Raw genomic sequence first — 24063 nt, 5'->3', positions numbered from 1 at the left:
TATGCAGGACATTGATGAGGCCTCTTCTGGAGAAGTGAATGCAGTTCTGGTTGCCCTGTTAGACGAAGAATATTATTAAACTGAAGAGGGTTCAGAAAAAATTACCAGGATGTTACTAAGAACAGAGGGTTTCAGTTATAAAAATAGGCTGGGACATTTTCAATGGAATGTAGGAAGTTAACTGGAAACCTTATAGGAGGTTTATAAAATTATGAGCAGCATTGATAAGGTGAATACCAAAATCTTTTCCCTAAGGTGGGTGAGTTCAAAACTAGGGGACATATTTTTAGGCTGAGAGGAGAAAGATTTTAAAAGAATGAGGGGCAACTTTTTCTTTCACACAGTGTATAGAATGAACTTCAGAGAAAGTGGCAGATGGAGGTAGTTACAACATTTAAAAGACATTTGGATCAGTACATGGAAAGGACAGGTTTGGAGGGATATAGGCCAAATGCAGGCAGATGGAACGAGTTTAGTTTGGGAACATGCTCAGCGTGGACTAATTGGACAGAAAGGTTTATTTCTGTGCTGTATGACTCTGAGTCCATGTCCTGTTGCACTGAGGACAAGAAAGTAATCTGATCAATTCACCAATCTGAATTCCAGCTTTATTGTAATGGTTGGTGGTTGTGGAGGTCTGATGCAATATACTTAGCTGATTACCTTTACGATCAGAAAACTGCCAATTTTTACTTCATTCTCTTTGTATACAGATGCTGTCGAAACTGCTGAGATTTTTCCAGCACTTTATTTTAAGATTTTTACTATCCGCAATACTTTGTTTTTTATTTACATGAGAAGGGTTTAGTTCCCTGAAATAGCTCACTTCATTTGCTGGTGCAATTGGGGACGGTTTAAATTAAAATAACAGGGGGATAGGAATCTATAGGGAGACAGAAGAGAGAGAAAAACAAGGACAAAAACAAAACATAGAACCAGAAATAAGAAGTGATGGGCAGAGAACTCAAGGTCAAGAGTCAAAGAGGGTCACTTTGCAAATAATGTGAATAGGACTAAGAATGTTAAAAAGCCTTGTAAGTTTACGCATGGAAATTAATAATACAGTGGATGTATTAGTTGTGCAAATAGACATAACTAGGTATATATAGTTGGGAATCACTGAGACATAGCTGCAGTGTGACCAGGTGATGGGAAATGAATATTCAGGGGCATTCAGTTTTTTTTTAGGAAGGACAGACAAAAGTGAAAGGAAGTCAAAAAATGTGGCACTGGAAAAGCACAGCAGGTCAGGCAGCATTCAAGGGAAGGAGAGTCAATGTTCAGGTATAAGCCCTTCATCAGGAATGTGATTCTATGCTCTACCCGTATAGATTCCATGTCATTGAGGGTAGCATTCTTCCTCACAATTGCATTAATTCCTCTTTAACAAACAATGCCCCCATACTCCTGATGAAGGGCTTACGCATGAAACGTCAATTCTCATGCTCCTCGGATGCTGCGTGACCTGCTGTGCTTTTCCAGCACCATACTTTTCGACTCTGATTCTCTTGCAACTGCAGTCCTCAATTTCTCACTGCAAAGCCTCTTCCAAGGATGCCCACCTTGAAGAAGTTCTCCTCCACAAGGAGTCTATCTTCCACTGCACCCCCCAGATCATCTCCTCCATCCCCACAATCCTGAGGAAGGGCTTATGCCTGAAACATTGATTCTCCTGCTCATCGGATTCTGCCTGACCCGCTGTGCTTTTCCAGGACCACACTTTTTGACTCTGACTTTCCAGCATCTGAAGTCCTCACTTTCTTCAAAAATGAAAAGGAGATGGGGTAGCATTTTTGGGTAAAGAGTGTTTAATGCAATTGTGAGAAAGGATGTTACCTCCAGTGAAATGGAAGCTATATGGGTAAAACATAGAAGCACCAATGGGCAGAAAATGATAATGGGGAATTGTATATAGACACTAAAACTGTAGTGGAATGCTGGGGAAGGCATTAAACTGGAAATTAGAGATGCAAGCCATAATTATAGGAGTATGGAATTATATAGCTCAAACTTCAATAGAGATTGGAAAAATCAAATCAATAATACCATACAGGACGAATTCCTGGAATGTCTACAAGATGGTTTTCTGGGTCAATACATTAATAAACCAATTAGAGAATAGACCATCCTAAACTCCGTACTGCGTAATGAGAAAGGAATAATTGCCACCTAGCTTTGCAAGGTTTCTTGGGAACATGACCATAATATGATAGAATTCTTCATTAAGATGGAGAATGATGTAGTTGATTCTAAGACTAAGAGCCTAAGGTGTCTGAAATCAAAATAACAGAAACTACAATGGTATGAGGCCTAAACTGCCTATGATAAATTGGGGAATGTTACTTAATGGGATGATGGCGAATAGACAATGGCAGACCTTTAAAGAGTGTATGGACGACCTGCAACAATTGTTCATTTCTGTCTGGCACCAGTCAAAATGGAAAAGGTAATCCAGACATGGGTAACAAGGGAAATTAGGGATCATATTAGATCCAAGGACAGGGCATATAAATTGGCCAAAAAGGCAACAGAACTGAAGATTTGAAGAAATTTAGATTTCAGCAAAGGATATCAAAGGGATTGATTGACAAAGGGGGAAAAGACAGTCCGCGAGCAGGCTTGCAGAGAAAATAAGCAAAAGCTACTATAGATATTTGAAGACAACAGGATTAGTGAAGACAAAATGTAGGTGTATACAGTCAGAAACAAGGCAGTTCTGGAATCATGCCATTATTTGGTAAACTTGTTCAATTCTGCTAAAGATTGGGAACTGTTTGTGGAAAGAATCCTTTTTTTTTTAAAATGGGCAAATGACATTGGGGCAGATGAAAATCAATGAGTAATTCTTCTGACAGCTGTGGACCTGCAGCTTTTTTGGTTATTAGGAGCCTGACTTTCCCTGAGGCACCAGATACTAAAACTTTTCAAGAGTGGACAAATTTAGTTAAGGAATTTTACAACCCCAAGCCTCCTTTAACTCTGAGGCACTATCAGGTGATGTCACAGGAGGGCTGTGATGATTGGCTCATAAGGGATCTGCTAAATTTGAATCTGTGCTAAATTGAATCTTGTGGTTGTAATCCACTTGGGTACCAATGACATGGATAAACTAGGGCCGAGATTCTGCTGAGGGAGTATGAACAGCTAGGAGCTAAATTAAAAAGCAGAACCAAAAGGGTAATAATCTCTGGATTACTTACCTGATACACGACCTAATTGGCACAGGGTTGATAAGATTAAGTAGGTAAATGTGTAGCTCAAAGACTGGTATGGGAGAAATGGGTTCGAATTCATGGGACATTGATACCACTAATGGGGAAGAAGGGATCTGTTCCAATGGGACAGTCTTCATCTGAGCCTGCTGGGACCAGAGTCCTGGTGAATCACATAACTAGGGCTGTAGATAGGGCTTTAAACTAAATAGTGGATGGGGAATTTTGGGGGGTGGATGGTGGAGGGTTCAGTTTTAGGGGAAATTAGAAAACTCAAAATTAAAAGGAGGTAAGAGTGCAGAACTTAGGAGAAGTTATTAAAATCTCCAGCACATACACAAATAGGACAGAATATCCAGAAACAGTTAGCAATCAAACTTCAAGCACACTGGACAACGAGAAGAGGGATGGTTAATACAGGACTAACAGTCTTACATCTGAAGGTAAATGAGGTTGTGGTGCAGATCAAAATCGGCAGGTATGACATAGTGGGCATCACAGAGACCATGGCTGCAAGGGGATCAGGAATGGGAGCTGAATATTCAAGGATATAGATCCTATTGAAAAGATAGGCAGGTGGGCAAAGGGGGTGGTGTTGCCCTATTAGTAGTAAATCAATAGTAAGAAATGAAGTAGGGTCAGATGGTGTAGAATCTGTGTGGGTAGAATTGAGGAACTGCAAAGGTAAAAATGCCATTGTTGGAGTCATGTATAGGCCTCCAAACAGTAGTCAGGAGTTGGGGAGCAAGGTACATCAAGAGGTAGAAAAGATGTGTATGAAAGGCAAAGTTACAGTGATCATGAAGGATTTCAATATGCAGAAGGACTGGGAAAAATCAGGTTGGAATTAGTTCGCAAGTAAAGGAATTTGTGGAATATGTACGAGATGGCTTTTGGAACAGCTTGTGATGAAGCCCACTAGGGAACAGGCAATACTGGATTTACTGTTGTGTAATGAGGCAAACTTGATAAGGGAACTTAAGATGAAGGAACCCTTAGGAAGCAGTGATCATAACATGATCGAATTTACTCTGCAATTTGAGAGAGAGAAGATAGAATCCAAGGTAACAGTATTTCAGCTGAATACAAGTAACTATAGAGGCACGAGGGAGGAGCTGGGTAGAATTGACTGGGAGAGGAGCCTAGCGGGAAAGACAGTGCAACAGAAATGGCAGGAGTTGTTGGGGGCAATTCAGGAGACACAGCAGAGATTCATCCTGAGGAAAAAGGAGCATGGCACAGGGAGGATGAGGCAACCATGACTGATTAGGGAAGTCAGGGATAGCAGATAAAGTAGATAAGAAAGTAAAGTGGGAAACCAGAGGATTGGGAAGCTTACAACAATCAACAAAGGGCAACAAAAAAAGAAATAAGGAGGCAGATTAAATAGGAGGGTAAGTTAGCCAGTAATATAAAGAAAGACTGTAAGAGTTTCTTTAGAAATATAACGGGCAAAAGAGAGGGAAAAGTGAAGATTGGGCTGCTGGAAAGTGATGTAGGGGAGATAGTACTGAGGAACAAAGAAATGGCTGAGGAACTGAATAATTACTTTGCATCAGTCTTCACAATGGAAGACGCGAGTAATTTCCCAAAACTTCAAGAGCGTGAGGGGGAAGAGCTGAGTATGGTGGCCATCACCAAGGAGAAGGTGCTAGAAAAACTGAATGGCCTGAAGGTGGATAAATCACATGGACCAAAAGGATTACACTCTACAATTCTAAGAGTGATAGCTGAAGAGATAGTGAAGGCGTAATCTTTCAGGAATCACTAGAATCAGAGGGCTGGAAAATCGCTAATGTAACACCCTGTTTAAAAAGGGAGTAAGGCAGAAGACAAAGAAATTACAGACCAATTAGTCTAACATTGGTCATGGGTAAGATCCTGGAATCCATCATGAAGGAGGAGATTCCAGAATACTTGCAAGTGTATGGTAAAAAAAGGGCAGAGTTAGCATGGTTTTATCAAGGGTAGGTCATGCCTGACAAATTTGCTAGAATTCTTTAAGGAAGTAACGAGCAGATTAGACTAAGGAGAACCAATGGACGTTATCTATCTGGACTTCAAGAAGGCCTTTGACAAGATACCACACATGAGGCTACTGAGTGTGGTGAAAATGAGGTCTGCAGATGCTGGAGATCAGAGCTGAAAATGTGTTGCTGGAAAAGCGCAGCAGGTCAGGCAGCATCCAGGGAACAGGAGAATCGACGTTTCGGGCATAAGCCCTTCTTCAGGAATGAGGAAAGTTTGTCCAGCAGGCTAAGATAAAAGGTAGGGAGGAGGGACTTGGGGGAGGGGCGTCGGAAATGTGATAGGTGGAAAGAGGTCAAGGTGAGGGTGATAGGTCAGACTGGGGTGGGGGCGGAGAGGTCAGGAAGAACAGTGTCAGAGGCAAGGTGCTAGCATAGAGAGAAGCCTGGCTGTCTGACTGAAAGCAGACAGTGGGGATAAAAGTGTTCTTCTCAGGGTGGCAGCCAATGACAAGTGGTGTTCTGCAAGACTCAGTATTGGGACCACAGTTTTTCATTAACGATCTAGATGAAGGAACGGAGGGCATTCTGGCTAAGTTTGCAGATGATACAAAGATAGGTAGACGGACAGGTAGCATTCAGGCAGCAAGGAGACTGCAGAAGGATTTGGACAGGTTAAGAGGGTGGGCAAAGAAGTGGTAGATGGAGTACAGCACGGCAAACTGTGAGGTCATGAAGCTTGGTGGAAGAAAAGAGGCATAGACTATTTTCTAAATGGGGAGAAAATTAATAAAGATTAGAGTGGTGCTGGAAATGCACAGCAAGCAGGTCAGGCAGCATCCAAGGAGCAGGAAAATCGATGTTTCGGGCAGGAGCACTTCATCAGGATTTCTTGCTCCTCGGATACTGCCAGACTTGCTGTGCATTTTCGGCACCACTCTAATCTTGACTCTAATCTCCAGCACCCAAGGCTCTTTCTCCCTACCATTCTTTCCTTGCCTCAGTGGGACAAACCTACCTAGCACTTGCAGCAAGTACTGCCTAAACAACCTCCACATTTTTGATGTGCGTTTCCCTAAGAACATCTGTTCTCATTTATGCTCCAATGTTCCTGCCTAATAGTGTTGTAATTCCCCTCCCCAAATTATTACTTTCCCATATCGTCTGCTCCTATCCCTCTCCATGACTATAGTTGTGATCACTATCACCGAAATGCTGTCTCAGTGAGAGATGTGACACCTGGCCTGATTTGTTGCCAAGCGTTAAATCCAATATGGCCTCCCCTCTAGTCATCCCCTTGAGTCAGGGATCCTTCCTGGACACTCCTGACAAAGTTTGCTCCATCCAAACTATTTGCACTGAGGATGTTCCAATCGATATTAGGGAAGTTGAAGTCACCTAGGACAACAGCCCTGTTACTTCTGCACCTTTCCAAAATCTGCCTCTCAATCTGCTCCTCTGTATCACTTTTGCTCTTGGCAACTCTGTAGAAAACTCCCAATAAAGTACCTGCTACTTTCCTGTTTCTGACTTCCACCCATACTGACTCAATAGACAAACTCTCCTCAATCACCTCCCTTTCCACACCATCCATTGTCCAATGGCCTGGCAGAAAGGGCAGTCCAAATTTTGAAGGCAAGCTTAAAGAAACAACCTACAGCTTCAATAGGTACCAAACTGTCCTGGTTCCTATTTGATTATTGGGCTTACCCCTCATGCAACTACAGGGATAGCTCCAGCAGAATTGCTAATGGGGAGAACACTCCACACCGGGTTAAATTGGATCTTCCTGGATGTATTGGGTGAGGGGGAGGGGGTGGAAAACACATCAAGAATGCAAGACTCCACTAAGTGAGAGAGACAATTTACTTCAGAGGACAAAGTTTGATGGAGGCACCACAGGAATGCTCTGTGCATGGATAAAAGGCATGGTTGATACAAGGTCAGATCCAATAACATATAAAGTTTGGGTGGATGTGATGGTCCTGAACAAGTACGTGGAACATATAAAAGCTGCAAACTCACGAACTGTGCAGGAGTAAAATGTGCCTGACATCTTGACAGCCTTTCTGACTGTTCTGGAACCTGTGGGTCTCCTTTTCTGTCAAGCGTTGAAGATACCTCAGAATCTGAGATGGACATGGATGTCGCCGCCTCAACACCTTTGCCGCTTGAAGAAGAGAATGGATTTCTTCCAAGACTCTCCAGGCACAAGAGGCAAGAAATTGCACATTACATGCTGCCCATATCAGAGGCAGAATTGGAAGAATCTGACCCACTGCTAAAACACTCCAGGAGCTACAAAACAAAAAAAGAACTGGCCTATCTCCTCAGACTCAGAGGAGGAGGGATGTAGTGACTGTATCAAGGTCAGCCAAGAGGACCTCATAAGGAGCTCCCTGATTGGAACTGGTCCTATCAGGGAGCCCTGTCTAACAGATAAGGAGTGCCAGACATCCTATTCGCTCTGAGAGCTGGTTCTGAGGGAGCTAGATCAGGTTCAAGTATTCTGCACGTATAAATAAAAGACAACTTAGTGATAGGATACCAACTTCTTTGAAGTTATTCCATACACTTTTGCAGATTATACAAAGCTGGGTGGAGGTTGAAGTGTTGAGGAGGATGCAGAGATGCTCGAGAGATTTGGATGAGTTGAGTGAGTGGGCAAACGCATAGCAGATGAAGTATGATGTAGATAAATGTGAGATTATCAACTTTGGCGGTAAAAACAGGAAGGCAGATTATCTGAATAGTTATAGATTGGGAAAGTAAAAAATGCATCAAGACGTGGCCAGAATGGCAATCCTGTGGAATTTTCTGCCACACTAAGCTGTTGAGACCAAAACAGAATGTTGTAAAGAATGAGTTAGACATAGTTCTTAGTGCTAAAGGGATCAAAGGGTTTGGGGAGAAAGGATGAACAAAGTATCAAGTTGGATGATCAGTCATGAACATACTGAATGGCAGAACATGCTCAAGGAGCCAAATGGCCACTCCTGCTCTGTTTTCGATGTTTCTGAGTGCTGAATGACCTCCTCCTTTTTCTGTGCTCAAACTCTCTCAGTCTCATTCAAGATAAATTGGCTAATGAAGGTGAGGAATACAGTTATATCATGATGAAACATGTATATGATGTTGTCAATTTGTCACATCAACCAGATCTGTGCTTCCAGCGGGGCATTCTTCAAAATGAAAAAAGGTCTTCCTGAAAACCAATCCAAAAATAGTTGGATTGTTTTACCTTCATGTGGTTATGGGAGAGGCTTGAGTTGCTGAAAAAAAAAATCAGATCCAAATAAAAGTTTCAGGATCCTTCAATGCTTAACAAGAACAATCTCTGAATAAAAATAAAAACTGAGGAACGGTTTGGACTACATTCCAACCCTTTGTTTGTATTAACTGTAGTTAGGACAAACAGGACATTTCTCATGTGTTTTACAGAAAATCTACAGAATGCAGACTATGTACATATCTCAATTTAAGACTACTGATAGTGAAATTATCGTAATTACTTTTGACAATTCACATTGTTCATTCCACAGTTCAACACCCAGAGTCAAGGAAAATAGATCTCTCAGACTACTGTGCCCAGCCTGTTACCTTCTGCCCTACTTTCTGTTGAGCTTATTGTCTCTAGATTCATGCTATGACCATTGGACTACAGAGTTGACCCTTTTCTTTAGAATCCAAGAACCTGAGCACAATCTTGGTTGATTGAAAGGGAGAGTGAGGGACTGGAGAAGGAGACAGTGGGCTCTGGAGATAACTAGACAGCAGGCAGGGCAAATTTGTGTGGAGTCTACTACCTGTTATATCTTAAGATTATATTCATCTGCAGTATTCCTTAATAGAGTTTTCCTTAATAGAAAGCCAGTGGGCTGTAAGGATGGAAGCAAGTTCCAAGCTACTGCCATTGCTCATTTGAACCTTTCTGCTCCATCTAATCCTGTGACACATCTTCCTTTCTGGCAGCCAAGTAACTGGTTTTGGAGTAGACCAATGGCTACAGCACCCCCTACTGTTTGAGACCAAACAGTGCATAGATACTAGACTGGACTGATGTCTCGAGCAGCCCCCTATCTTACTCAGCTGGAGTCAATGCACAGCTGCTCTGGCAGTCCAATGAATGCAATGCCTCCCATTTGTCAAGAACTCCTCACGATTGCTGTTATCTACCTGAAGCCCACACCCTCATCCTACCTACATGCTTTTAAAGACAAGTTTGAATATTTCAGGTCAAGCAGGATTAGAGATAATGGAATACATGTGAGGGAAGAAGCAGCAGAAAGAAAGAAATCAGAGAATAAAACCCAGCATATGAGGAGGAAGAAGAATAAATGGAGAAGGCAATGCTGGGAAGTGAAATTTCAGATCATTACGATTTTTAAAAAGTGTAAAAACAGAATGAGGGATAGGGTTAACTGTTACTTGAAGAGGTACAGATAAATTAGAGATAGTCATCATGTTCTGCAGAAGTGTCATACCAGAATCAAAACATTTACCGTTTCTCTCTCCACAAATGCTACCAGACCTGCTGAGTTTCTCCAGGATTCTCTGTGTTCGTGGATGGGCTTCAGCGAGTCAAGAGGTGAGCTACTGACTACAGAATTTCCAGCCTATGACCTAATAATCTTGTAGACAGTGCTTATATTGTTGGTCCAGTTCAGAAGCATTAGCGTCTTTTGAGTTAGTCATATGAGATGCTGAATATTTTGAAAATATCAGTGAACATCCTACTTCTAACCTTAAGATGGAGTAATACTCACTGAAGAAATGGCTGAAGAAACTTAGCTAATAGCATAGACCTGAGAAACTCCTCCAGTGATGTTCTATGACTGAGATGGTTGATCTCCTACAAACACCATTTGTGGTAGCATGACTGCACAACAGTGGAATGCTTTACCCCAAATCTCACTAACGCAGTTCTACAAGGGCTCCTTGATGCTGTACTCCGTCAAATGCTGCCTTGATATCAAGAGTAGTCATTCTCATCTCATCTCTGGAGTTTAGTTATTTAGTCTATATATGGACCAAGTGCTGTAATGAGGTCAGAAGCTAAGTGACACTGGTGGAATCCAAACTTAGGTTATTTTCAGTTGTTGCCACTTGATAGCCCACTATCGATGGCAGCTCACACTGTGCTGATGATTGCAAGTAGACTGATGTGGCAGTATTAGCCATTTTTTATTTGGCCTCTGCTTTGTGAAGTGGACATTCCTGGTCAACTTTCCAAACTGTAAGGTAGAGACCAGTGTTGCAGCTTGGCTAAGTGCTTGAATGATCGTTAGGGTCTGTGGTCATTGAAATATCCAATACCTTTCAGAATGGGACAAACAGCCATCCAGGATCATAAGAAATATGAGTAAATCAATCATAGCTGGCTGACCTCCTGCCTCCACTTCTTGCTGTCTCAAATCCCAAGATTCCCTGGGAAAACAAAAATCTGTCGATTTCAACCTTAAATGTATTGAATAAACTACCTTCAGAGGTTTAGAACTCTTAAGATTCATAGTACTTATATAAATTTTTCTCTTTGCCCAAATCATGCTGAAATTGTGTATTGTGTTCCAGATGCCCCAGTCTAGTCTACTAAGTCCTTTCAGAATCTTGAATTTTTCTAAACTCAAAAAAAAAGCCCAATTTACTCAGCCAGTAATAGGAAAACTCTCTCATCCCAAGAAATAATTTACTGAACCTACATTTGCAAGTGATATGGAAAATAAAACTTCACACAGTACTCCAGGTGCAGTCTCACCAAAGCCCTGTACAACTGGGGAGCAACTTCATTTTTGTATTCCCATCACTTCGTAATTAAGGCCCATGTGCAATTGGCCTTCCTAATTGCTTTGTGTACTTGCAAGGTAACCTGGTCTCCTTTTATGAGCAAATGTCTCTGAAAATCGACATTTACAAATTCCATGCCTTTTCAAAATACTCTCTTCAATCTCTTTTCATAACTAAATGGTAAATCTTCTCTGTACCTTCTCCACACATTACTCTAGCTATGGCCAACCAACATTTCACGTAATCTCAGGATAACCTTCCTGCTCTTAAACCCAATACCTTTAAAGTGACCTGTGGACACGTACGTAAGTCCTCACTTTCTCCAAGTACATAAGTCCCTCTGATCCTCTGTTTTCTGGGGGCATACCATTCATCAGGTTTTCACTTGCCACTATATTAATATGTGGAGTCATTTTAAGTTAGGATAAACACAACTGAGTTTTAGATAAGCTGAACATTATGAAGTATTGCTGGAATGACCCAAACAGCATGGTGGGAGCATGTTCTCTACAATGACTGCAACAATTCAAGGTAGCAGCTCACAACAAGAAAAACAGGAATAGACAATCGAAGATTGAATGATCCCAAATGTGGAAGCAACAAAGCACCTAATTCACAAGGTTCTGTGAATAACAATAATCTAATTTATTATAGCCACTGAAAAAAACACGAACATTATCGAAAGTATACCAAAAGCAAGCCTACACTGCCACCTAGGGAAATAATAGTGCGAACATACTGAGCATACAAGTCACAGCAGTAAAACAGACCCTTCAGTCCAACTTGTGAGCTGACTAGACATCCCAAATTGACCTAGTCCTATTTGCCAACATTTGGCCCAAAACCCTCTAAACTCTTCCTGTTCATTTCCCATCCAGATGTCTTTTAAACGTTGTAATTGTACCAGTCTCCTCTGGCAGCTTGTTTCATACATACACCATCCTCTGTGTTAACAAGTTATCCCTTAGGTCACTTTCAAATCTTTCCCCTCTCATCTTAAACCTATGCCCTCTAGTTTTGGACTCCTCCCCATACCCCTAGGATACAACCCTTGTCTATTCCTCTATCCATGCTCATTGTGATTTTATAAACCTCTTGATATAATTAATACTAAATTATCCAGTTTATCCAAAGACATGTAATTTACAGGTGGAGAATTAAATGCCAAATAAGATCACTTTCATCATGCACCACAAAGTTATATCATAATTACAGTAATCAAAGCAACAGCAACTTAATGTCACTTTTGCTGCTAGTTAATGAAAGCACATTTACATTGCACCTTTCATGATGACCTCTAGAGCTCCCAAAGTGCTTTATAGCAAAAAGAGTTCAGAAGAGATTTAGAAGGATGTTGCCAGGTTTGGAGGATTTGAGCTATAGGGAGAGACTGAATAGGCCAGGCTGTTTTCTCTGGAGCACTGGAGGCTGAGGGGTGACCTTACAGAGGTTTATAAAATCACAAGGGGTATGGATAGAGTAAATGGACAAAGTCTTTTCCGCAGGGTGGGGGAGACCAAAACTAGAGGGCAGAGGTTTAAAGTGAGAGGAGAAATATTTAAAATGGACCTAAGGGGCAACTTTTTCACACAGACAATGGTGCATACATAGAATGAACTGCCAGAGGAAGTCGCAGAGGCTGCTACAATTACAACATTTAAAAAGTCATCTGGATGAGAATATGAATAGGACAGGTTTAGAGGAATATGGGCCAAGTGCTGGACTAAATTAATTTAAACATATCTGGTTGGCAAGGATGAGTTGGACCAAAGGGTCTGTTTTTGTGCTAACTATCTCTATGACTCTATGTTTCTATAGTGGTGTTGGTTGAGGGAGAATGCATACCACCCTGCCCTTCTCTGAATTTGTGCTGGGAATATTTTAAATTCACTCGAGACCCCTCAGTTTAACATCTCATCTGAAAAAGGCAGTCTCTTTTTATTCATGCATGGGATATGGCACGGCTGGCCAGCATTTTTCATTGCCCATCTCTAATTGGCTAAGAGCACTCAGTCAGAAATGAACTGCAAATAGCTGCCTGGATTATAAACTCAAATCTCTAGAGAAAACAATCCCACAACTTTTTGACTCTGATGAACGTGCTGGCACTAGGATATTACGACCTGGGGAAAGTTTTGTCAGCATTCGAGGCAGGTTTCAGGAATACTAAGGTGAGTCAAGGAAACACCTCTGATTTGTTGCAGGCTTGACATTGAAAGAACATAAACTTTTATTAGAAGTTCCTGATATATGCAACTTCAATTTTTAAAAGTCTAAACATGCCTTATGAATCAGAAACAAAAATTAGGAGATGCAACTTAGCACTGTATGTGGTTTGAATGGAGAACTGGAAGTTCTGAGAGGTGGGAAAATCTTATTTGCTTCCTGAAATCTAAATTTATTTACATTTAACTGAAAGTTACTGTTTAAATTTTGGGAGCAGGTGCATACAAACCATCTACAGTGGAACAGTGTAATTAGTAAAGAAGGAAGTTAATTGAAACTCTTATTTCTGTAGGGGGGCTAACTTAACATTTTAGCTTTAAAACATAAATACTGCGTCTCAGTGTGGCATAGCATTGAGTGCAACTTGAACATGCAGCTGGGATTTTGGCAAGTTGAGGGATTCAGGGAAGGAGAGGTAGGAAGTACTCCCTTTGCATTTTTTGTTTCACCTTTTTCCACTCTAGGAATTGCTTCTTACTGTTAAGTATACAACCTATAGGCACAGGAAAAGGAGTTAACTGGAAAGGGGAGGAATTCTACTTTCTACTGTCAAATCTGGTTAAAGTACATAGTTTAAAAGCAAGCTTAAGATATGCCAGAGGAGCTTGGCCATGCAGAATGTCCAGCTTCTGGTACATGGGGAGTCATAGTCACTTCACATAACATAGACGAGAAAATGTGCAGAAAATGGCACGAGCTGCATAAATTTGGAGTTAAAGTGATGGTCGGAGTCACAGTGGTATGTCCACGAGGCAGAGACAATGTTACTTGAGACAATTTTACTCACTAACCAGTTTCCTGCTCTAGTTATTGGTAAAGGGAATTGTTCCTCCGAGGAGCGCAGCAAGAGCTGAGCTTGGTATATTGCAAATGCCTAAGCTGTACAAGAGAGGAGGAGGAAGATTGGAAGAGTAGTAGTGATAGAAGTTGTCAGTTAGAACTCTTAGGAGTTTCTGTGGCCCAGGATGATGCGTTGCCTCACTAGGGCCAGGGTTAATTATGTCACAGAGCAGTTGCAGGATATTCTTCAGCAGGGTGGGTGAGTAGCCAGAGATTGTGGGCCATGTTCATACTGCTAGCATACATAGGAAGGGTTTGGAGGGATATGGGCCAGGTGCTGGCAGGTGGGACTAGATTGGGTCCAGCTCTCAGAATTTAAGGATATAAAATGAGCAAACATAAGCTTAAAAATAGCAATCTCCGTAGTATTCCTAATGCAAGTGCAAGTAGGTACAAATAGGAAGATAAGACATGAAAATGTGGAAGGAAAGATTTAAATTACTGGTACATTGGGACTAGCTCTGCATAAGAGGGCACTTTTGTAAGCCAGACGGTTTCCATCTGAACAGAGCTGGGACTGAGATCCTTGAGAGGTGCTTTGCTAGTGCTGTTAGGGAGGGTTTAAATTAAATTGGTAGAGATGGGGGTGCCAGGGAAGTCTATCAGAAGAAATACCAGGGTGCACAAAGTACTGAAGGAGACAACACTGAATAAATCTCTAAATTAATGGGTGGAGTCAGAAAAAGAGATAAAATAAAATGTTTAAACTATGGTTACAGTGCATTTATGTGAATGCACAGAGTATAGAGCCATAGAGATGTACAGCATGGAAACAGACCCTTCGGTCCAACCCGTCCATGCCAACCACATATCCCAACCCAATCTAGTCCCACCTGCCAGCACCTGGCCCATATCCCTCCAAACCCTTCCTATTCATATAGCCATCCAAATGCCTCTTAAATGTTGCAATTGTACCAGCCTCCCACCACTTCCTCTGGCAACTCATTCTATACACATACCACCCTCTGAATGAAAAAGTTGCCCCTTAGGTCTCTTTTATATATTTTCACTATCATCCTAAACCTTTGCCCTCTAGTTCTGGTCTCCCCGACCTCGGGAAAAGACCAAGTCTATTTATCCTATCTATGCCTCTCATAATTTTGTAGACCTCTATAAGGTCACCCCTCAGCCTCCGATGCTCCAAGGAAAACAGCCCCAGCCTGTTCAGCCTCTCCCTATATCTCAAATCCTCCAACCCTGGTAACATCCTTGTACATCTTTTCTGAACCCTTTCAAGTTTCACAGCACCTTTCCGATTGGAAGGAGACAAGGACTGTAAATAAGATTGATAGGCATGGGTTGCCATGTGGAATTATGGTGTTGTGGCTATAATACTGGCTCAAGAAAGAATAGGACCAGGGTTTAAATCTTTCTGGATACAAGGTTTCAGTAAAGATAGGAAAGGAAAAAAAGGAGGGGTGGCATTAAGGAGAGTATTGCAGTGCTGGAGAAAACGTGTCCCAGAGGGTTGAAGTATACAGTCAATTTGGCTAGAGTCAAGGAACAAGAAAGATATAAGTACATTGCTCAGTGTAATGTATGGGCTATCTACTAATAGGGTGAATGTAGAGGAAGAAATCTACATGGAAAATACAGAGAGGTGCAAACATTGCAGTTATAGTGATGCACCTTAATTATCCAAATGTCTAGCGAGATTGTAGTAGTGTAAATGGCAGAGAAGGGCAAGGATTTCTAGACTGTGTTCAGGAGAACTTTCAACAGCGTATGTGTCCAGTCTGAGAAAATAAGCACTGCCAGGCTGATTCTTGGGAATGAGGTGGGCCAAATAGATTAGGTATCAGTTGAGGACAGTGACTGTAGCAATGTAAGGTTTAGGCTCATTCTGGAAAACAATTAACAATTCAGAATTAGATTGATTAACTGGGGAGAGCAAACTTCTGGGCCAAAATTGGAACTGGGTTGGATAGACTGATGCCAAAGAATGGTGGGGAAATCTACAGCTGAACAATTGGTTACCTTCAAAAAGGTGGATCAGACACACTCAGGGAAGTAAGTGAGTGGCCATAAATTTTTAGTCTTAAGACTCAGGAGAAGTGCCAGACTTTGCAAACCAGCCAATTTAGCTTTGGTAATGGAGAAGCAATTAGAAACAATAATTCAGGATACATATGGACAAATAAAAGTTAACTAAGGAGAGTCAGCATGGTTTTATAAAGGGAAAGTCATGTCCAGTTGAGCTGGAACAGATGGACCAGGGAGGGTTGATAAGGGTAATACTGTTGACGTGGTGTACATGTACTTCTAAAAAAGGCATTTGATACAGAACCGCAAAACTGACTTGTGAGAAAAGTTAGATCTCATGGAACAAAAGGGACTTAGTAATGTGGATTAAAAAAAAACTGGCTGAGTTAGGAAACAGAAAGCAATAATTAATGGATATTTTGAGCTTTGAGAAAAGTTTGTAGGAGCATTCTCTAAGGGCCAGTATTTGGACTCATGCTTTTCTTGATATAGTGTGCACAGTACAAATTCAAAGTTTGCATGATACAAAACTTGGGAATATGGTAAACTGTGAGGAGGAGAGCACAGAGTTTCAAAAGGAAATTGACAATTGGGGGACTGGACAGATGAGGTTCAATGCATAGAAGTGCAAGGCGATACATTTGTTATAAAGGTAGAGTGAATCTAAAATAAAGGACACCACTCTGGATGATGTGCTGCAACAGAGAGACCTGGGTTTTACACTCGTAAGTCATTAAAGGGGACAGATCAGTTGGAGAGTATAACGGTTAGGCTTTGTTTGTTGAGACATAGTCCAAGAGTAGGAAGGTTATGCTGAACCTGTAGGATATACAGGTTGGATCTCAACTAGCATGCTGTGTAGAGTTCTGGGCACAGTTCTTCTGGAAAAATGTGAGCAGATTGGAAAGATTGTCAAAGAGGTTTCATGAGAACGGTTCCAGGGGTGAGAAGCTTTTAGTTATGAAGATAGATTGAAGAATTTGGGACCGTTGTCCTATCAATTCTCAATCCATGCCAACAGATTATCTCAATCCTCATGTGTCCTTCATTCATTAGCTTCATTGGGATGTCAGAAGTGTTATTTGTTTCTTCAGAAATTATAACATGAAAACTTGGGAATTTTTATTTTTTTTATCAGCGTCAGGATTTTGAATTTACAGCATGAAAATCTATGTAATTTGCCCAGTCAGACAACATTGGTGTGAAGGCTGCAACACAAACCTCTTCCCTCTCTTACTCATCTAATCCTAATGGCATTTATATTTTACTCCAAACACTCAATCAAACAGTATGCTCAGCATTCTAAGTACTCCCTCCTAAATTATTTTTTGAATTCATTCATGGCTATCTCATATTTATGAATCCTAATTTTGACTCCCTATATGCAGAATAATTTATATTTAAAATATGCAATTATTTAATAATAATGCGTACATTACAAATGTAAAAACTACATTCAAAATGTGAAAAAGTGTTTTGTGGTCTCAGATGATAAATGCTTCCGCAACCCTTAAAAAAAAACTGAAGACCAATTTCATATTTAGTCACTGGATTCTGTGATTTAAAAAGTCACATGCTTACCTCCAAGATCCAAAAGTGCTCATGTTTTTGCAGATCTGCTGTATTATACTGAATTATCTGGGTAGTGCCTGGCATTTTCAAAGAAAAACAAAATGTATGAATTTGAATAGCTCTCGAAAGGGATAAGCCCTTTGATTTTATTTTTTCATTGTTATTTCCTCTCAATACATATGCATATATCAAAGAGGAACATCTTATTCCTGTAGTCTGTGCTGAGCTTAAACCTAGTACCAGCAATATCACTAAATTGAGATATAAGGAGATTCCTTTGCCATCTAGAGTACTTGAGATGCTACATCAGATACATAATGGGCACTCTCTGCCACAAACACCATTCAAGATCCTGGAGCATTGAGTTATGGTGATCTCTCTCCATCATACTAGAAGATCATCATAAATGGGGAATCTCTCTCACAAATGCCTATACAAACTCAGTGATATTCAAGTAAAATTTCAAATTCTCCTTCTTTGATAAATGGCTTTTGTGCCAAAAAGACGATGTACCTAATTAAAATGGAAAAATCAACTTAAGATATCCCATTATGTTTTATTAATAAAACGTAAAACCAATCAATTTTCATTTAGACCTGCAGATGAAGCTCAGACCACTGTGTGACAATATGTTTTTATATATACTCTAATCGTACTGTAAAACACTTTTTTTGTACTAAAACTTTTAGAATTATCAAGTGAGGCCAATTCAACAACATAAACAACAGAACAAAATAGGAAGCTGGTGCTTACAAAAATTGAAAATAGCAGGTAATTTAGATGCAAAGAGTGCATGATACAGCAACTGAGTGTACCTGGTCTATTAAAAACCTCAGCTGTTGACCTCATTCTTCTTTCGTCTTTTGAAAGCTGTACTTAAGCACTATATCATTATACAGTGCCAGGAGAGTCTTGATCAAGCACTGCATATCATTTTTAAAAATATATATATATATATATTTCTCACAAGAACATCACACCGTTGTCTTGGAAACTGCATTTGTAGGTCTCTTCAAGAGCATAATTTATAGAAATGCTGTACAGAAAGGCCACTGAAAGCTGCTTTATACATAGCTTTGTTTTTCTTAAGTTAATTTAAGGCTTCACTTCTCATAGGTATCAAGGTGATTGAGACAAAAAGATTTTACTAAAAACCGCTCAATGAAGTTATCTACCAATGTCTAAAGCATGATACATACAGGTAATACAGGAAACTCGGGAACAGAGGAAAAGAGAAGAAACGTTTCTCCCCAAATTTCTCCCCACCTCCTCTAAGGTATGGTAACAGCACACATGGTTTCACCAGTGCCAGTCCACCTGATTACCCATTCTTCATGTGAATGCTAGTTGGCCAGTCATCATAACCAAACCCTAACCTGCTCTCACCAGGTGAGTATGCATTCTCTCTTTCCAGCAGAAGGGTTAACAGATAGGAATTAGGAGCAGCAATTGTTGATGTTTTCTTCACCATCTCTTGTACATGCAGCATCCCTACTGACCTGAGCTAACTGAGCACACAGGTAGGAGTCAACCTGGAACTTCCCGGATCTGTAGGGCTCAGTACAGTAAGCTTGAAGAGTAGACTGTATACATTGTAGGATACATTGGAGCATTTGGTCATCCCAAAGCTGAATTTTATGAAAGTTTTGGAGCAGAAAGGTGATCAGAGCAGTGAGGTTTATTAGTGATGCACACATTCTGTTCCACCCACTCTCAGGTGCTCCTCTAAGTCTAGCTATACAAAAGCCCTCTGCTGTTCTTACAGCTCATTTAGTTGCTTTTACTTATCAAATGTATTAATCATTTCCATCTGTAGCGTCCTGAGATTTGTTACATGTTTTCTCTTTAAAAATGCATCTTGGGAGGAAATTGTGGAAGATAGGTCAGAAGAGACAATAAGACCCACAGCAGTTCATACAGATGTGGCTTTGTGAAAAACTTCTTTTTTGCTTGGTGAAGGTGTATCTGGTATGGGCAAACCTGGTATTAGCTCAGGTCCCAGCACTCGACTGCTGAATCTTGAAGCTGTGTGTTCAATCCCAAAAACCATTGTGCTGAAATTATAATCTCCACGAAAAAGACCACCTGGTCCATACTAAAATTCTTTCCAGCATTGTATCTGCTAGTTACTACAGTCTTTGTAAACAATTCCTTTATCCCAGCATCTGTTGAGGCATTCGTTCTTTCACTGGGAGCGTTATGGCTCAGAAATGCTTGGGCATCTCACACTGTTCACAGCGAATCAGGGCTGGATGGTTCAGGAAGGTACAGGTGCTACAGTTCCATTGAGCCCCTTCATCCTCCTCTGGATCAATTATTGGTTTTGATGGTTTAGCTGCAGGTTTCTGCTCTGTTGGAAACAAAAATGTTAAATGGTGTTGAAAATAATGGTTCCCCAACTTTCTCAAATTTGATTAATTTAATGGATTAATGCAAGAAAATTAGTTGAGAATTTTAAAATGATTTAATCATATCAATCCCTCCCCTACCCAATCAAATTATAATCACCACTTGACTTAGCTCATCTCCAGGTTTTACTGGTTTTGGTGGTCAGCACCCTGTCATTCTTCTAAAAACTTGTTTGAATGCACTTCTTAAAAAATTCAACACAAGAAAGTCTCAATTATCCTTCCTGTGAAACAAACATTTTTTTAAAATCTCAAATATGACAGAATGATTAAGGGTGACCAAAAGCTTAGTCAAAAAGGGTGATTTTGAGAATAGTTGACAAAGTCCTTTCATAATGCAAGTTCCACTAAGTTCATTTAGAGTGGCTCTCCTACCTTTCGGTTTAGGTGGCACAGGACCTCGAAATCCCATGTTATCGTAAAAGTTGTGGATAGCACTGGGGTTAAAGTGTGGTCCTGCGAAGAGAGATAATGGGTTATATCACACAGTGCTTCAAGTTGGAACATCTAGGAACAGAATTAAATATTCAATTACCCAAGTATCATGATGAACGAATCTGGCTCAGATAAATTGGGAATAAAAACTTAGCAGCTTAAAAACTAACTGAACAATGGGCTGCCATATTCAATTACCCAAGTATCATGCACTGGGCCACCGTGCCGCCCAAATTGGGAATAAAAACTTAGCAGCTTAAAAACTAACTGAACAATGGGCTGCCTTTAAAGGTACAGTTGAAAACAGTCAAAGCATATTCCCATTAAGGGGAGGGGTACAGCAAAAATAATGTGCTTAAGATAATGTCAGGTGGATAATACAAGAAACAGCAGGCCAAGAAAGAAATTATACTGGTAGCTTACAAAGAGAATTGAAAATGTTCTAAAGACATACAGTGCAAATGCAATAAGAGGGCGGCCAATTAGGGACTGAAAAGGGGATGTGCGCTGGGACAGGGACACGATTTTGGTATTAAAGTAATACTGTGCATTTCTCTCAATTAAGGAAGACACTGTTCAGCTCATACTGAAAGAAGAGGAGTTAGTTCAGATACAAGAAGGGTTTGAAGTTGATACAGAGGTGATATTAGACTGCTTCTAAAGCTAGTTCTCCTATAACGCCATAGTTGCGTTCCAGCAAAACTCGCTTAATATAAATACTGAGGCCTATGGGAAAAGTAGGAAAAGCTATGGGAAAACCAGCAAAATATATCACTTACAATTGCTCAAAAATCACCCAAATGTCTAACAAACTATAGTAGCCTGAATGAAGGTATACATCATATTTAACAAAAGTAAAATTAATAGTACATTTAAAAAATATTGTTAATGCAGGGACAGAGGGTCATCATGGTACATAGGTTTACTCCCCCATTCTGATGTCACATATTCTCTCCTGACACTCAAAACACTTCATAATATCTAGCTTCTCTTCCAGTGTTATAACCTTTTTGTGTTCACCACCCACAACTTTATCACTAGGATGCTTCTTGGTAACATGCTTATCTTAGACCCTTCCATTTTTTCAAAAAAAGGGGTAATCTAGGAGTTGTGTACCTTTTATAGGAAGCTGCTCAATGTATCTCTCTCAGAAAGCTCTCTCTGCACAGCATCTCTCACAGAAAGCTGCTCTGTTGGCAGCTGACATCAGTGCATGTGCAGAAATGTGCGGAGATCAGCCCGTGCACAGAACAAAATACAGGAAACAATCACTGCTGGAATCGCGATTGCAAACAAAAGGTAAGACTGCTTGAAAATACCATTCCTTAGTTCCTCAGCGAGGTTATAAGCAAATTGCTCTGCCAGAATGCACGTTATTCAAGAACTACCTGTACTTAAAGTTAATAAGGTTTAAGGACTGAATGAAATGCCTTCAAGAGAAAAAAGTGAAAGTGGAAATTGTGGAGGCAATTTGTAATTTTCCTTCAGGGTAGTACTAGCAATCTTGAGAACTGCAAATGTTATACCTATTGAGAATAACAGTGTAAAGATAAGCCCATCAACTACAGGCCAGTCAATTGAGCCTCAGTGGTAGGGAAGCTTCTGGAAAAATAATTTGGGAAATAAATTGAGACTCACTTGAGCAAATGCAGGTTGCGGTATCAGACAAGGTTAATGTAGTTAATACTTTACAAGGACTTCCAAAACAGCATCAGATAAGGTATTTTACAACAGCTACTTTGAAACAGCAACCTCCAATCTCACTTCCAGGAAACACCTGCAAATACCTGATATGGATCTAGAATCAAACTCATCAGCCACACAAGGAACCACAGCACCCATGATCAGTGATACAGAATTTCCTCAGTGGACATTCATACTCATTAGCAAGTGATTGCCAACAACAATGCACAATAACAAAGAGAACAAAGATAAAGTACTTGGAATAAAAACAAAGTGACAATAGTGATATAAACTTGGCTGTCAAAAGAAGCAAAGAACATAGAACATAAAACAATACAGCACAGAACAGGCCCTTCAGCCCATGATGTTGTGCCGAACATTTGTCCTAGCTTAAGCACCTATCCATGTACCTATCCAATTGCCGCTTAAAGGTCACCAATGATTCTGACTCTGCCACTCCCATAGGCAGTGCATTCCATGCCCCCACCATTCTCTGGGTAAAGAACCTACCCCTGACATCCACCCTATACCTTCCACCCTTCACCTTAAATTTATGTCCCCTTGAAAAAGTCTCTGACTGTCTACTCTATCTATTCCCCTGATCATCTTATAAACCTCTATCAAATCCCCCTCATCCTTCGCCGTTCCAATGAGAAAAGGCCTAGCACTCTCAACCTATCCTCGTATGACCTATTCTCCATTCCAGGCAACATCCTGGTAAATCTCCTCTGCACCCTCTCCAAAGCTTCCACATCTTTCCTAAAGTGAGGCGACCAGAACTGCACACAGTACTCCAAATGTGGCCTTACCAAGGTCCTGTACAGCTGCAACATCATCTCACGACTCTTGAATTCAATCCCTCTGCTAATGAACGCTAATACACTATCGGCCTTCTTACAAGCTCTATCCACCTGAGTGGCAACTTTCAAAGAGCTATGAACATAGACCCCAAGATCCCTCTGCTCCTCCACCTTACTAAAAACCCTACCGTTAACCCTGTATTCCGCATTCTTTATTGTCCTTCCAAAATGGAGAAAGTGAGGACTGCAGATGCTGAAGATCAGAGCTGAAAATGTGTTGCTTTTCCAAAATGGACAACCTCACACTTGACAGGGTCGAACTCCATCTGCCACTCCTCAGCCCAGCTTTGCATCATATCTAAAGCCGACAACAGCCCTCCTCACTATCCACAACTCCACCAATCTTCATATCATCTGCAAATTTACTTCCATCTGCCACTCCTCAGCCCAGCTCTGCATCATATCTAAGTCCCTTTGCAGCCAACAACAGCCCTCCTCACTATCCACAACTCCACCAATCTTCGTATCGTCTGAAAATTTACTGACCGACCCTTCGACTCCCTCTTCCAAGTCATTAATAAAAATTACAAATAGCAGAGGACCCAGAACTGATCCCTGCAGAACTCCACTTGTAACTGGGCTCCAGGCTGAATATTTACCATCTACCACCACTCTCTGACTTCGACCGGTTAGCCAGTTCTCTATCCAACTGGCCAAATTTCCCACTATCCCATGCCTCCTGACTTTTCAAATGCCTTACTAAAATCCATGTACACTACATCCACTGCTCTACCCTCATCCACATGCTTGGTCACCTCCTCAAAGAATTCAATAAGACTTGTAAGGCAAGACCTACCCCTCACAAATCAGTGTTGGCTGTCCCTAATCAAGCAGTGTCTTTCCAGATACTCATAAATCCTATCCCTCAGTACCCTTTCCATTACTTTGCCTACCACTGAAGTAAGACTAACTGGCCTGTAATTCCCGGGGTTATCCCTATTCCCTTTTTTGAACAGGGGCACAACATTCACCACTCTCCAGTCCCCTGGTACCACCCCTGTTGACAGTGAATAAACAGCTTTTTTCAGATGAGGGGAAGGATTATAGTGGAGTTCCCCAGGGATTGATGGTGGACTCCTACTCTTCCTAATAT

At 40.9% G+C, this 24063-nt stretch overlaps 1 protein-coding gene across 7 annotated transcripts in view; it reads right to left on the bottom strand.

Moving 5' to 3' along the window:
* Positions 1-24063, bottom strand: part of tab2 (TGF-beta activated kinase 1 (MAP3K7) binding protein 2) — a 59984-nt gene that overhangs the window by 3483 nt on the left and 32438 nt on the right. For 5 of the 7 annotated variants that reach the window (XM_043696478.1, XM_043696482.1, XM_043696483.1 and 2 more), the window contains 2 exons: positions 20368-20448; positions 18121-19934 (listed from right to left, as the gene is read on the bottom strand). In XM_043696478.1, the coding sequence (XP_043552413.1) occupies positions 19789-19934; positions 20368-20448 (227 nt within the window). In that variant the 3' untranslated portion in view covers positions 18121-19788. Of the gene's footprint in view, positions 1-15305; positions 17662-18120; positions 19935-20367; positions 20449-24063 lie in introns of those variants that run through there. The other 2 variants (XR_006312600.1, XR_006312599.1) reach the window with 2 other exon arrangements.

The sequence above is a fragment of the Chiloscyllium plagiosum genome, chromosome 9, assembly GCF_004010195.1.
Source record: "Chiloscyllium plagiosum isolate BGI_BamShark_2017 chromosome 9, ASM401019v2, whole genome shotgun sequence".
NCBI lineage: Eukaryota > Metazoa > Chordata > Chondrichthyes > Orectolobiformes > Hemiscylliidae > Chiloscyllium > Chiloscyllium plagiosum.
Note: the sequence above shows the minus strand (reverse complement) of the source record. Positions and strands in the feature narration are given on the sequence as shown.